The following is a 16,202-nucleotide window of genomic DNA, read 5'->3' as shown; positions in this document are numbered from 1 at the left end:
AAAATGCTAAGACAGCAACAGTTCTATATGAAGCCTGGAAATTTCTTTTAGCATTTGTATTCAAAATTAAATACATTTGTTCTACTGATTAAGATTAAAAAGAGTGCAACTCAAATAAAGAACTCACATACCTGGCAAATCTGATGACATGCTTGACACTGGCGTGTGGTGGAATGGTACTGAGTAGTCTGTTAATGAAGGTGGGATAGCAGCAGGGTCAACTGAAGTCACACTGGGCACCCTTACAGAAGATGGCTGATACATGAGAACCCTGTTTTAAATAGTACGGAAATTACAAATAATCTGGCTGTTAGTTCACAGGAGAGAAGAGCTGAACCACTGGGCACTCTCAGATGTATGTTCATTAAGTCTCAATATATGCAGCCATTCACTACATTCACAATCTCTATATCTACACTAATCTTTCTAACAGCCTCCATTTCAGCACGAATGCAACTGGCTTTTCAATACTAGCTGTTGCCATAGATAGGAACAAGGTGAAATTAAAATGTATGGTAAAGCAACAGTTTTCAACCTCTGGGTTGTGACAAGAGTCACATATCCAGATATCCTGCATATCAGGCACTTACATTTATAATTCGTAACAATAGTAAAACTAGAGTTACAAAGTAGCAAGGAAAATAATTTTACAGTTGGGAGTTACCACAACATGAGAAATTGTATTAAAGGGTCGCAGTATTGGTAACCACTGCTGTAATGAAATATTTTAATTCACAAATAGAAATATACATTATTTATATTTATGCTAATGTACACACAGTGTATGTGTACACACACACAAACACACATATATGGATAATAATTTATGTGTAAAGAAGTCTGAGACTAAATTAGAGGGCTATTATTGCTGGGAGGGAAGGAGGGAAGGAAGGAGGGAGGGACGGAGGGAAGGAAGAAGGAAAGAAGGAAAGAAGGAAGGAAGGGCTTTTAAATATAACACCTGTATGAAGCTGCTAACACCAGCCCAATCAGTCTCTTCAATAATCTGAACAAAATTAACTAAAGTTAAAGCTAGTCAGCTTGGTGATACAACAATATGATTAGAAATTAAGAGAAGATAACCAATCATCAGCATTTAAAATCTTCATGGTGTTGAGAAAAATGCTAGCCACCATGACATACTACCTGCTCTTCTAAGAGGGCTTCTATCTTTGAAATGAGCTATTCAGACCACTACTAATACAAATCAAGCACGCAGCAAAACCTTACAGCGTATTTTATATTAAAAAATATGAATACTATATAATTAAGACTATAATTCCAAGAAGCAACATAACTAAAAATTGAGCATATTTTGAAAGGCTAGGTTTAAAGAGAGATTTCACACTCATATTTACCTGACTTTTTTCTTAGCTTAGGGAAACTAGTACTTTGTAAGATAAATATTTTCACGTATTTAAAGAACTAAGCAACTTTATGGACTGTTTATATTGGGACTAAATATCTTAGCAACAAGTAATGAGATACAGAAAGAGCTGCCAATAAACACCAACTCAAAGAGACCAACACTGAAGAAAACCAGTGTGAGGATGAAGATGTCACAGTTCTCTAGGCCAGGGATGTACCACCACAGATAAGAGTGCCTGCCTGACAGGTATGAGGCCTTGACTTCAACCTCCAACACCATACAAAACTAGACTTGATGAAAAAATCTGCAATCCTAGCACTAACTGGTATCTGAAAGGCAGAGAAAAGTAGAAGGTCAATTCTTTTCCAAACAAACAAATGAACCAAGGGCTGGGGAACAAAAGACAAGGTCTTGGGGAAGGAAAAAGAAGAAAAGCAAAGTACAACTTCCTTAGAAACTCTAAGAACCATGGTGCCAAGGCAGAACTAGGATGATAATCAGGACATCTAGATATCATTCCCAGGGCTGAAGCACAGTCTGCTATACCTGCATGGAATTCTTCAGTCTAAATTTAACAAATGAACGTTTCTATAATCCTAACTTAATGTCAGTCTTAAGCAATCAGAATCCAGTTAGGCTCAAGGATCCTTCTAAAATTAGCTTGTGTTATTATATAAAGACACTAAAAAAATGCCTAGCTGCTACTCCACACCATTTGTAAAAAAAAAAACAAGAGATACTGGAAATGTAGAAAAAACAAAGTTGTCTTTAGTATAAATGCATGACTGTACTGACAATTAGGGTAATGCCAAAAAGTAAGTAATAAGGTCAGGGTTCAGACATCTTAGATGAAAAACTGACCAAGGTAGGTCTAGGAAATATATAAACCTGGTGTGCTGGTTAGTGTTTGTCTACTTGACACAAACTAGGATGATCTGGGAGGAGAGAGTGTCACCTAAGCTTCCATCACACTGTCCAGTAGGCCATTTTCTTCACAAAAGATTGATATGGGATGGACAAGCCCACTGTGGGTAATGGTTTTATCAAAATCTGTAAATCATGGCTTACACCATGGACCATGAGTCAGTAAGCAGTGCTCCTCCATGGGTCCCACTTCAGTTCCTACCTTGAGTTTTCTGTTCCCATTTTCTAGAATGGACTGTACTGGAGAACTGCAAGCTAACACAAACCCGTATCTGCCCAAGTCACGTTTAATCACGACGTTTTACCACCAGATACCCTGTTAGTCTTTGAAAAATTATGGAGAGATCTGAGCTCTGGGCTGGACAACCCACTGCCTACTCAAGAGTTTCAGTGGGCTGCTCCTTGCTATGTAGGAGCTCAGAGGATAGGAACATTAAGAATACAGATGGAGGAGGCCTGGCTTGTGATGTCTCAAAGGGCCATTCAATTTGGTGAATTAAAAATCTGTGCTTTTGCTCAGCTGGGGCTGTAGAATCAGCTGTGATTGGCAATCGTTCAGCACCAAGGAAATGAAGCCTTTGCTGTCCTAGAACAGCTGATGCTGGTTAGCTAAAGCTGAGAAATGAACAGTGATTAAGATACAACACTACCGAGGATCATAAATCTGGGAGTATCTTCGAAGGATCAGCTGTTGTCTCATGCCTGCAAGTGAACTTCATCATCTACCCAGGTAGTACTGGAGGCAAGAGGGCACCATAGAGAGCAGTGAAGCACCATGTGGCATGGTTGGAGCCACTGAGATGGAGCCAAGTTGTTGACGGCACAGCACAATTGCAATGGAAAGTCCAGCATTTTAGAGACTCTAGGACCATGCAACAGCTGTCAAGAACAGCAGTCAGTGTGAAGTGGAGAGGTCTGAGTTTATGAACAAGTTGTGTGCGCTATGGAGGACAGAGCTGGAGAAGTGAAGGCCTTTAGAGCCTATCCTGAACCTCAGATGTCTGACACAGACCAGTTTTTCTTTGATTTGAATGTAACTATGCCCTAGTTATTCCCTATTTCACGTCCCTATACTAGCACCAAATTGATGTATACCTATTCCATTTCTCTTGTCCCAAAAAGATTGAGTCAAAATTTACAAAAATAGAAATACCTATTTTTTGCTCCCATTAATACTTCACTAAATATTAATGTTAAAGAATTCAGTGCTGATTAATTCCTATTGCTTGACTTTCACAACTAACATTATAAATCCAACTTGCTAGCTAGGCAGGATGGTACAGGCCCGCAGTCCCAAGAGTAAAAAGTCATCCTTGGCTAGCAATAGATCAAGTTTGAAACAAAACTGTATACTATAGGCTGAGAGATGGCCCAGTGGTTAAGAGCACTGACTGCTCTTCCAGATGTCCTGAGTTCAGTTCCCAACAACCACGTGGTGGCTCACAACCATCTGTAATGGGATCTGATAGCTACAGTGAACCTGTCAGCTACAGTGAACTCATGAAGACAGAGTGTACTCATACATAAAAGTAAATAAATAAATCTTTAAAAAAATGTAACACAAACACAAAAACTAAACCCAGAAGAGATATGTATTTAGATATGAATTAGAAATTCCACAAAAAGATGAAAATGAGCGTGTCACCTTCAAGTAATAGTGTAAAATTCTGATGCTAAAATTTAATAAAATTATTTAACTTTTATAATGTGTTAATTCCTCATAGGATTCATACATATATACACATATATGTACATATTAAGCAAATGTACTTGTTCTAAATTTTCTTAAGTTTATAATATAAAAGTAAATTGCCAGAATGCTGCTATAGAGTAAGCATTAATATTTTAGATCATGTCTTATACCAGAAATACAGAAATCATGCATGGTCCAGATCTAGATGTTTGAAAATGAGTTAACTGTCATCATTCATATACTCGAAAGTTGACTCTGGGTTTCCACTCTGATCATGCAAGCAGAAAAGAAAAAAAAAAGAAAAAAAAAGGGGGGGGGGGGAGACAGATGGTCAGCGACTCTTCTTACCTATCCCCAAATAAGAGACACCTTTTAATTTAATACCTTCACTGTTTGCTCCCTACTGCTGGAGCATCATCAACAACAACACAGCAGCCGGCCATGCAGGCTCTTAAGAGCTGGGAAGGAGCACACTATAAAGTTAGTTTCAAAGTTCTCTATGTGCTTACATGGCCCAAGTTTCTTCAGACAAGAGTTACAGAGATGCATTAAAGGGCTTTGGTTCAATTACTATCACAAAATGGTGGCAGTGAATACTTTCTACATGAGAAGGGCTTCAATTGCTTCTTGGCTCTCTGAAAAAAATATTTATATAATTTTTACTAAAACTAAAATACACCTCTTAAAACTTAAATAGCTCATATAATTCTTGTTGTCTAAGTTACAGTAAGTTTTCTGATTTCTCATTCTTTATTCTTCATTTGCTTACTCTCCCTTAAAACACCAGTTAAAAACCTAAAACTTCCAGACATTGTGATATAAGTAAAATAAATGATGAGGAAGAAAACACTGAAAGCAGAAGAGGTGGCAAGAAACAAGTGTCAAACACAGCAGAAGCTGACACCATGAGCTGACAGAGGGCACCTACTCTCACTTAATACAAGTGCCTGGTGCCCATGGAGGCCAGAAGAGGCCATCACAACAGCTGGAAGTGGAGTTCTGGATGGATGTGAGCCAACATGTGAGTGCTGGGAACAGAACCCAGGTCCTCTTACAGCAAGAAGGTACTCTAAAGCACTAAGTTATTTCTCTCCAGCTCTCAAAAAATGAGATTTTAACACTGTGGTAAGTTTTCCCATTTATCTCTCTTTTACTGGTCTAAACTTTGTTCAATGTCATATAACGAAAAAAGAAAAAGAAAAACCAGCCAGTTGTATTTTCAGAATCAGAATAATCGTGACTGCTTTTCTCAGCTTAGAACCAACCATCAGTCTTGACACCCATGCATCCATCTCACTCCAAGTTCCACTACTCACTGCCCTGTGTATTACTCTGGGCTGAATCAAGGGCATTTCTCAATCTGGCTAAAATACTCAGTGCAGTCACAGTCCCACAATGGGACAAAAGTGACATGGTATGAATGCTGGATACCAGGCTTCTGACAAAGACTAGTGTTAAGCAGTGAGTCCATCACTGTTTAGTGAATTCAGACATTTAAAAGACATTAAAATTTCTACCAGCAGACATTTATTGAATACTTTCAAAGCATCTATTAGGATAACTAAATAATTGTCCTTATGACAAAATCATTTTATCAATGTAGTTTCCAATAGTGAAGAATGTGTAGAATGAATTCTACTTGGCTGTAGTGAATGTCACTTTAATAATAATTGCTAACTTCCTAAGACTGAGCTTAAGAATTCTCACTTATATCTCCATATGTTCATTTTTTTTTTTTTTTTGGTTTGTTGTGCAAATGTGATTTGGAGAGTAGGAATTATTTCAACTTTATGGAAACGGCTGAGTAGCTAAAAGTTATAAAATATGAAAAGATATATAAAAAGACTTAGAATAAAAACTTTCAAGTATTCTTGAAACCATTACAATTTCCACCTTATATTTAGCTGTGTTGTTTTTCTTTTCAATCTAGATAAAGAGCTTTAATATCTCCTTAGACTGTAAGCTCAAATGTAAACTCTATTCTTCTGCATGCTGTCATTTTGAACTTTTGTCACATAGTATGTGCCAATCCTTCAGTTTTTTCTCATCCTTACACTGGTTTGAACACAGAGTACAGGACACACACAGTACAGCTCTGTAGTATGACAATGGGCACTGCATACAGTTACCTCGGTTTGAGTCAGCATCACTATGTAATTCTCAGCCACACAGGAAATGTCCTCTAACACCTGTGACTCAACTTTCCTCATAATCTAAAATGGTTTCTGAAGCTATGGGTAATGTCCCCAGTGGATTAACAGGGAAAGGTTCTGAGTAACAACTGATGTTTAATATGTAATTGAATGCATGATGAATTCAAGGCAACACTAACCCACACTGCATCAGGTGACTTCATTTAAACCCCAGATCTTACTAGACATGTCTACGTTTTGCAATGCACATGTAGTGCAATGCACTATGCAAACTGATACTACCTTAAACACCTTGGGTCAAATCCATCCCTGTTGTGACCTGCTCTGTTTCTACTGTACATATGTAACAGGAGAATAGTATTTAAGGCACCATTATATAGTATTTAATTATAGCACTATTCTTCAGTATATAAGTATCGAATTAAAACATCTTTGAATAGTACTGCATTACAATGTTTGGCTTCAAATATTTCTTTTAGAGTTGCTTATTTAAGGTGCATTTTTAAATCATTAAATGGATGTTAAGAGTAAGATTAGGAAAATATTTCCAACAATTTCTTGTGTTCCTTAACATACTTATATAATTTTGTACTATGTATTTATGTAAATGGGAATTTTAGCACTGATATATCCAGCAACATCAAACATTTATCCAAATTGAATGTGCATGCGCGAGTGCGTGCGTGCGTGCGTCTGTGTGTGTGTGCGCGCGCTTTCCTGTGTGCCAACGGAGGTCAGAAGCTGTCATCAAGGCATGTTTCTCAATCATCTTTCTATCTTATTTTTCAAGAGAGGCTCTATCACTGACCTGAATCTCACTGCTTCTGTCAGACTAGATGGCTACTGAGCCTGTGATCTGCCTGTCTATTCCTCCAGAGCCACACTGGGGTCACAGACGCACAGGTCACACTTTTATATGGGTGGTGAGTCCCTAAATTCAGATGCCGCACACTCTTTCAGGGAAACTACTTAGCGACCCATTTAATTCTCTTAATGTAAAAATAGGCACAACTATTTTATTAGAATCCAATGTTTCCACTTTTAATAAATGCTTAAGTTCCATGTACACTAAAACACTGTTTCTGAAAGTTTATGATTTATTATCAGTAAATGTTCAATTTGTATACTTAGTTCATATTTCTGAGACCACATAAAAACTTCTCAGACAAAAACTAATCATGAATAGAAAAAGTTTGAAACTCTGTTTTAATTCTAAAACATTTAATCATTACTTAAAATGGTAAAGATCTAGACTACTGAAGCATCCACTGTCTTGAGTCTACACTTCACTAAGCACTTCAATTTTCTGTCGTCCTTTAACATTTCATTTTCAGAAGTATTAAAGTATCCCAAAACAGCAATAATCAGCATATTGGGGGGGGGGGAGGTTACTTTTCTCACTTTCTGGCACTAAAAATAAAAAATTATTCTAATTATATAGGTAAGAGAAAATATAGTTCTATACTCACACCTGGAATATAAGTACTTTATTTTCTGTTGTTTTTGTCGTTTTAGGGTTTTTGTCTTTTGACAGAACCCTAAGGCTCGTCCTAGACTCATAACAATTTGTGTAACCCTCTGAAGTACTGGTATAACAAGTATTGGCTACGGTACCTAGCTTAGAAGAGTAAGTACCTTAATAGTTCAGAAAGCAGTTCAGAAGTTTTAAAAAAGTTTTAAAAGTAGCTATTAACACGTATTTATTACTTATTTCAAAGTACCTATAAAGGATTATAAAAAGAAATTTGAAATACTCGTATTTATAATTCACTTACATATAATGTCCAGAATAGGCAAATTCAGAAATGTAATTTAAAAAGCTATGGTGACTATGTCTAGGAGATGCAGGATAACAAGTTATGTGCGTTTTTCACCTTGAAAATGTGCTAAAACTGACTTGTAATGGTGAACAAACAACTTCGCGATATATACTTAAACTGGGGGATTTGTGTTATTAAACAAAGGACAGAGATGAGACCAACACACACAGCTTTAAGAATGTAATCACAGTCTGTCACAATGTATGAGCATGTGAGAAGGATCTGTCCAATCTGTCTTGTCGTAAAGGTCCAAAGCTTCCCTGTATTAGTCATAGAAAGTACATGGTAAGATGCACCCTTGGCTATATTTTGCTCTGTAAAGTGGAAAGAAGCTCTTCTATAATCTCATGGAACCTAGCAGTGAAAGCAGACATTATTTTACCTCATTTTAACACAACAAAAAGTGGGTCAAAGTCAAGGATTATAACCCAAATCACCTAACAAGCATACAAAAGTGCCAGAGATAGAGCTGTCCTCAGAAGCCTCGTGTCTACGTTCCATTACACCAACTGCCTTACACTGGACTGAGATGCCAAATCCCTTGTGAACAGGTTCAAGAATGTAACACAAAGTAAAAATATTCACACTCCCACTTCCCAGACATGAATTTTTTTCAGCAAAATTTGGTCTCCTGTAAATAATATGCTTATTTGAAAATATTTCAACTGTACCAAAGTAGGTGAAAATTGCTTTCTATAGTTACTTCTCACACAGATATCTCAAAACCATTCCAGGAACAACTTGTTTTAAGTGTAACGAACAGTAGTGAACTATAAATGGACAAACCCTTTGGTTGGACTGCTTTGTGTTTCTGACATGAAGATGCATTTCCTTTTCGCGGGAGGGTCTTCCTCTTCATCAGAAGAGCTCTCTATTGTTAGATCAATAACATCTATCTTCTTCTTGCTTGTGTCACTGGCTACAGTCACTGAACAAGGTTTACTAAAGACACTTGAACCTGAATGTTGATAAAAAGAAAAATGAGATATCAAAGATATAACAAAAAACTAGTTACAGAAGTATTAAATGTCTCACAGCTACAGAAACCATTTTCTCTAGCGGGAACGAAGTCCAAGTCCTTACTAGTCTGCTCAACATTAAGCGAGGACCCTCAGAGCTACTCCTGACAGAGATCAGAAGTCTCCTTCATAGCATGTCCCTCCAACTATATGGAACCTGGGGTGACTTACGCTGTCTTCTGGGTTAGCAATCGTTCTACAGCCAGAATATAAGGGTCAGACAACTGGTCTTATGCCATGGGACAAGAGTATAGAATGTGACCAGCTCTGCGTTGTCATTATACAAATGTGGCAGTATTAAGTCAGAGACATCTGTTCTCAAGAGTATGCGGACTCAGTAGCTGCATATCTTTATATGCAGCACCAAGGGGTCAGAATCAGACATTTCAACTGTAGTGATCATATAAAAGTTCCAAACTGGTGGAGGTGGGAGGGTGCTTGGGAGAGAGAGCACCTTATGAAGGCAATGGGAGGGGGATAACATCGAAATGTAAATACAGAAATCATCCAATAAAAAATAAATTTAAAAAAAGTACAAAATTGGTAAACTAAGTTACTGCAACATTATCTCATCATCACCCACTCTGTTTACACAAGCAATCACATTACTCATATTATGTAACATTATTATCTATAATCAAAAAATGAATGCTATTTTATTGGGAAAAAAACATCAGAAATTAATCAACAAAACCATATCTGTCCACATTTTTACACGAATGTGGGCGACTGTGACAATGTGACCCCTAAGAGTTATGTGATGATCACAGAGAATAAGTAACATTCTGAAAAAAAAAATCTTTATTTTTATTACTCAGAAAATCTTACTGCTTTTATGAAATTCAACAGAACCAGAAAAAAAAAATTAAGTGAAATGAGTCCAGAGGTTGCATGTGCTTATGGGTCTCAACTTATCAAATTCCTTTAACACATCCCTGCAGAGCAGATGAGAGCACAGAGCTAAAATCACGCATACAAACTGGGGAACTAAAGCTATAGAATCCTTCCACCAACAAGTGTAAGAATCTGTTCAGGAACAGCCAATTCCTGACCACTCTCCACACTTATTAATAAATGATATATACAACCTTCGCAACCATTCTGGGTTCTGTAAAGATAAACAGAACTATTACTATTCTGTTTTTCAAGTGTGTTTAAATAATATACAGGCATGCATATATGTCTGCACACGTGGGCATGCATGTGAGAGACAGGTTAATATCAAACACCTGCCTCAACTGCTCACCACTTAAAAGGTTTCCCTAAACCGACTTTGTTACTTAAGTCTAGTTTAATGGTTCTCAACCTTCTTACTCCTGGGACAATTCCCAATGTATGGTGACCCACAAATATAAATTTATTTTGTTGCTACTTCATAACTGTAATTTTACTGTTATTTGTAATATACATATCTGTGTTTTCCAATGGTCTTAGCCAATCACTCTGAAAAGGGGGTCAGCACCCACAGGCAGAGGAGTGTGCCCTAGGGATTCCTGTCTCTGCCTCTAGGGCACCAGTATTACATATAGGCCACCGATGGCCCCAGCCTTTATGGGTAACTCAGGATCTGAACTCTAGGCTTCATGCTAGCTATACCCATCCACAAAGCCTCCTAGCTTACTTGTTTGGAACATAAAACACCATTGAAAAGCTTGAAGGATGGTACAGAAATTAGCATGTTCCTTAAGAAAATGAGAAAGGAGGGATGACCTGAAGTTAGCAGACTAAATTCTGAATATAGTCCTAATGGTTAGAGTTTATGCTTCACAATCTGCACTCCTTTGAGTGCTCCTAACAGTCAGTACATACTTTCTACTTTTGTACAGGGCTGGCTGGTTACTTTCATAGCTTCTTTCTTAGGTCTCATGGGACACCAAGAACCATCTTCCTGGAATTTGATCTCATCCACATCAGAACAGTCATTGAGAATTTCCATAAAAAGCCTGTAAAGTACATAAATGTCATAAAAGATGAAATAAGAAAATAGTATACACTGAAGACAAAGTAACAGTACTAGACTTTAAAAACACCACTGGAACTTCAATTATCTAACATTTTATGACAATTATAATTCCTCTTTAAAGAGATGGATGGGAGGGTGGAGGATGAGCTCAAAGGACAGGAATAGAAATTGGGGCCTACCATTGTATGCATACATACTTAAGCACATATAAACACATAATTAAAAGTAAAATCTTTAATAAAGAGAAGACCTAGCTTATGAAATCAGTTCATACATTTTTACCCAATTCTAATATGAACAATGTAAGAAATCACATTTAGGACTTAACTCCAGAGCCAGAATAACCTACACACAAACTACAGCTTTAAACTTAGCATCTATGTAATATGACTGTACTTACAATGTATGTGTGTGATGCTTTGTAGGAATCTATCTATCTATCTATCTATCTATCTATCTATCTATCTATCTATCTATCTATCTATCTATCTATCTCTGTATCTATATATATATATAAAATCCCTGACTAGCCTTAAACTCAGATCCATGTGCCTCTGTCTCCTGAGTGATGGAATTAAAACTGCCCCACCCCACATCAGCAGGTGGTCTATTGGTTTTCCTCCACTTATTCTATATTGTTGTCTGTTTGCCCAGAGTTACACGTACCCATCTAGTATCAGACTCTCATAGGCAGCCTTTTTGTCACAAACAGGACAAATCCACGTGGGCTTCTTCTCATTCATCTGAAGATAAAGGGCAGCATCAAAGCACTGCAGATGTGTACAAGTCACTGCACGACATGGGATTGTCAGCCTCATTTTTCCTAACTACAGAACAGAGAATACAACAGAAAATAAGTTCAAATAGGACAAGAGAGCCTACAGGACAAAAGAGGTGCTCATCAGAGTCTTTACAAGTCAAACAGAGGTTCAAAATAAAAAGCTCCAACCTGAATTTACTCTCATAAAGTTTTTTTTTTTATTTACAACACATGAAGAAAATGTAGACTCAAGAATTTTTTAATCTTAATTTTAAAAAGACAAAACACCTGAAGGGACATTTCTCCTCAGAACATGAAAATGACCAATTAAGCCGATGTAAGATTCTCAACATCATAAATCATTATAGTAACTCAAATTAAAAATACAATATGTCACCTCATATTCAGAGTAGCTACTATCAAAACCAAATTATTTTTAAAAGGAGGGGGAGAATGGAAAAAAAAAAAACAAAAACAAAAAAAAACCCCATCTATTCTAAAGAGATCGTTTGTTTCTCTAAAAACTTTCTATGCATATCCTTACTCATTTTTCAGTCACTTGTTTACTTATAAGAGTTCTTTATATTTAAAAAAAGAAGAGCCTTGTATGAGATACAAGCTAAAAATATTCATGAAAACGTTTTGCTATATATAATCAAATCTATCAATTTCCAGAATGTTTTTATATAGATGTATTTGTATTGTTATGCGTAATTCTTACAGAAGAGGTCTACTGACACCCACACCCACGTTTGACCAAGTCATTTCCTTTTATAACCCTTAAAACCTCCCCGTGTATGTCATTTACAGAAAATATTGCCATTAATGAGCAGTTATTTAGACTAAACATTTCTTTCTTCTACTAGGTCCTCTGCTCACAATGACAGTATTGTCTGCTTCTGTGATCCCCCAATGCTAGATCAATACCATCTTATAACCTGTCCTCAGTATTCATGGACTTGGCAATAGAATGCACAAAGACAAGAAAAGGGGAAAGATAAAACAAGGGATGCAGAAGTGTTCTTAAAAGTTAGTGACCTGATCATTTACAAAGTTTAACTACAGGTTAACAGAAAATGCAGCATGCATCTTCTTAAAAGTAGGCATTTCCCTATTTTCCCTTCATTGAAGGATGCCTATATTCTAAGATTTAAAGCATATCGGCATAGTCATATTCAATTTAGGAATTTTACACCAGTATAAATGAATTTGCTTTTTTACACTATTAAGTATGTGGAAACAAGCCATTAAAGTAAGTTGAATAACTTACACTAACTCACTCAACAAAGTGTTTACAGAAAATAAAGTGTAACTGCTAATACAGTAAGTACTTGAAAGTAAGTACACAGCATGTGCTGGAGAATCAGAGACAGGCAGATCCCTGGGTTCACTGACCAAACAACCCTAGCCTGAGAGGTAAGCACCAAGTCACAGCAAAATCTTGTTCTCATGTGAGCAAAAAAAGCTGCATAAAGGCCAGGCAATGATGGTAAACTCCTTTAATCCCAGCACTTGGGAGGCAGAGGAAAAAGGATCTCTATGAATTCAAGGCCAGCCTGGCCTAGAGAGTGAGTTCTAGACCTGGAATTCTAAGGCTACACAGAAAAACACTGTCTAGAAAAACTCCAATAAAGTAAAATAAATAAATAAATAAAATAGCTAAACAATCAGTCTACTAAAGCTCAGTGTATTGATATTTTAGCCCAACCTGGCACCAACTGTTGGAAACAAAACTGAGATAATTATCAGAATAAAAGCTTTATTCAGGGTCTACTAGTGACCCTGTGGTTTGGGTTATTCAACCTCAATCATTTACGTAATTTGCAAAATAAAAACAATGCCTCCCTTGGGGTTTGTTGAAACACAAATTATGGAAACTCAAAAATTATTTTCTTTCTCAGCTCCCCAACCTGATATTAATTTCTCTCAATAAATAAAAAAAAAGTACATTTCACACTGGTAGCAATCATCAAATGTCATCCAAAGCTATACTAGAAACTCATTACTCACAGCTTTTCTCATCAAGTTCTTCTCATTTTTAAGACTTTCTTCTACAAAAGAATTTAAAGAAACTTGCATCCACTATTCCTGACATTCCTCCACCCATCATTAGGTATGGTCTGCCACTTTTCATGGGTTGTGTTCCCCAATTCTGACTTTCTCTCAGCTCAGTGCTAAGCACACACTGCACAGGACATCAGATCTGCGGAATGATTTCTCAGCCATGTCTATGTAAGCACATAGGAAATAACTCCAGTTTACACTATTTTACAGATTTACATGCACTCTGATGAGAGCTCTTAACTGCATCACGACAGATTTCTGCGCCTAAGGCCTTCTACTCTTATGTAACAATTCTGTACATTCTTTCTTCAGAACTGCTTAAAGAATACAAAAAACCAAGCCGGGCCCAGTGGTGCTGGCCTTTAATCCCAGCACTTGAGAGGGGGACACAGGCAGATCTCTGAGCTCATGGCCAGGCTGGTCTACAAAGAGAGTTCCAGGACAGCCAGGTGTCGCATAGGGAAAACATGTCTTGAAAAAACCAAAAACAAAAGTATACAAACAACTCTTTTAACATTTACTCATAAAGATGCCTGTAGATTGTCCTGAAGTTGTTTGTATTTTAAAGTTAATTCCACCTCCCCAAGAAGGGCTGCCAAGAGGTGGCTTCATATGAACCTGCCCATTTTAATTAGTAAAATAAAGGAAAGCCAGTGACTAGGTGGAGCAAGGGGGTGGAGAGGGCTGAGAGGTCAGAGGTCAGAGGTCAGAGGATGAGGAAGGATTGTGGCAACTTGGGAGGTTCCCAAGGACCAGCTAGACCCAGGTGATATTGATTGGCGTTAAATAGCTATGAACATTAAGGATTTTACAGGTCTAGTACCTCATATAGAAGGGAAGTTTGTATCTTTGTCTATTTGATGCAATCATGTTGTGTAAAGGGTTTAGGGATTGAGAGCTGAACATATAAACCTGTAAGAAAAGCTATCGGGCGGAAGAGCTGGGTTTGTGGGATTTTGGGGTACAGAAACACCCGGGACTGAGGCGGAGAACAGGTGGTAGTAAACTGCCAAGGGAAGGGAATTGTGCGAACGGAGTGAAATCCGGGTGGTGGCTTGGACGGAGTGCATGCGGCTCTGTGTGAGGGTCAGGCCTATGGAGTGATAAAATTAATATAATATTTAATATTTACTGCAACAGATGCTTAAATGGGAAAGACAAAAGTTTAGAATCCTACCACAATGCTCTTCCATTCACCCCACTTTTACACTTACAGGACACTTAGTCTCTACAAGAAGCAAAAGTGGCCCAAATGTTTTGTCACTTTACTTACAGGGCACATCAAGGACACTCGAAGACTAGTTGTAGCAATTTCACTATCAGGATCTGCAGTAAGTTTTTCTTTAACTTTAAAAAGAACAAAATGGTAACAATAAACTTTAAAATTAATAGTTATAGTAGAGCAGAATTACAAAAAAAAAAAAAAAAAAAAAAAAGCATTTTAAAAGTTCCTACCCTCCTTTGAATAGGTGAAGAAGCACAAAATGTTAAATACTAATATAGTAAATCACATTCCCATTATTAAAGAATTATCAACAAACTCTACATCACATATCTAATTGAAGTTTTAAGGTTTCTAGAAATTTTAAAAATAAGGCCACTGAAAAAGAACAGTTAAAAACAAACAAAAAATGTTTTATAATTTAACACAATAGTTGGGAGGGGGATATGGAATGGAGTAAGGTTCTGAGCTTTAATGTGTTCTTTCATACTATCATATGTTTTTATTGTGCTGACCTGATTGTTCCCAAACATAGTAAATTTGTAAACAGAAAAGACACATTCTTTATTTCCTCTAAAAACTGAAAACAATGTGGCAAAGTGTCTCAGATTTCTTCCACTAAGTAACTAATATAATTTATGTGCCCCAGCTACTTATTTATATTTATATAATTCTAAGTATTATATAATAGCAACACATATCAAGAAAATGTTAATAATTATTAAAATATAATAGATGTATTATAAAATGTGTTAAATTAAACATTATATAAATGTATGTAATGTGTACACACACATATATATACATGTATGTAGTAAACACATATGTATGTGTGTGTGTGAGTGGGTAATTAAAATTATCATATTGCTATGTATGTAAGGATTTCCCTCCAAAGTGTGTCATATGTTTAGTCTTACAAACATTACTTACTTAGCGCTCTGGAATGATCAGGATTTCTAATACCTTTCATTTTTAATCTCTGTAATAACATCGCTGATGTAAGCTGTCGTACAAGATACACAGACATGGAGTAATTCTACAAAGAAAGAAAAGCTATTTTAAAGACAACATAGTGTTTTATTTGTTGTTGTTGGTTTTTAACTTATAGGAAATATAAAGGAAAGAAACTCTAGGCTCTGAAAGTAACACTCAAACAACTTCCAAAGGAGCATTGGCAACTGGGACAGAGACATCAACTAAGCATTTGAGTAAGAA

General features: G+C 36.7%; 1 protein-coding gene across 10 annotated transcripts in view; it reads right to left on the bottom strand.

The window, feature by feature from the left end:
- The window catches only part of PIAS2 (protein inhibitor of activated STAT 2), a 73,728-nt gene that overhangs the window by 13,875 nt on the left and 43,651 nt on the right, over nt 1-16,202 (bottom strand). For 5 of the 10 annotated variants that reach the window (XM_080920387.1, XM_080920386.1, XM_080920385.1 and 2 more), the window contains exons 7-12: nt 15,918-16,023; nt 15,039-15,112; nt 11,608-11,768; nt 10,788-10,921; nt 8,746-8,917; nt 132-188 (exon numbers count right to left, since the gene is read on the bottom strand). In XM_080920387.1, the coding sequence (XP_080776513.1) occupies nt 132-188; nt 8,746-8,917; nt 10,788-10,921; nt 11,608-11,768; nt 15,039-15,112; nt 15,918-16,023 (704 nt within the window). Of the gene's footprint in view, nt 1-131; nt 272-8,745; nt 8,918-10,787; nt 10,922-11,607; nt 11,769-15,038; nt 15,113-15,917; nt 16,024-16,202 lie in introns of all 10 variants that reach the window. The other 5 variants (XM_080920383.1, XM_080920379.1, XM_080920382.1 and 2 more) reach the window with 1 other exon arrangement.

Source organism: Micromys minutus (genome assembly GCF_963924665.1).
Source record: "Micromys minutus genome assembly, chromosome: 8".
Lineage (NCBI taxonomy): Eukaryota > Metazoa > Chordata > Mammalia > Rodentia > Muridae > Micromys > Micromys minutus.
Note: the sequence above shows the minus strand (reverse complement) of the source record. Positions and strands in the feature narration are given on the sequence as shown.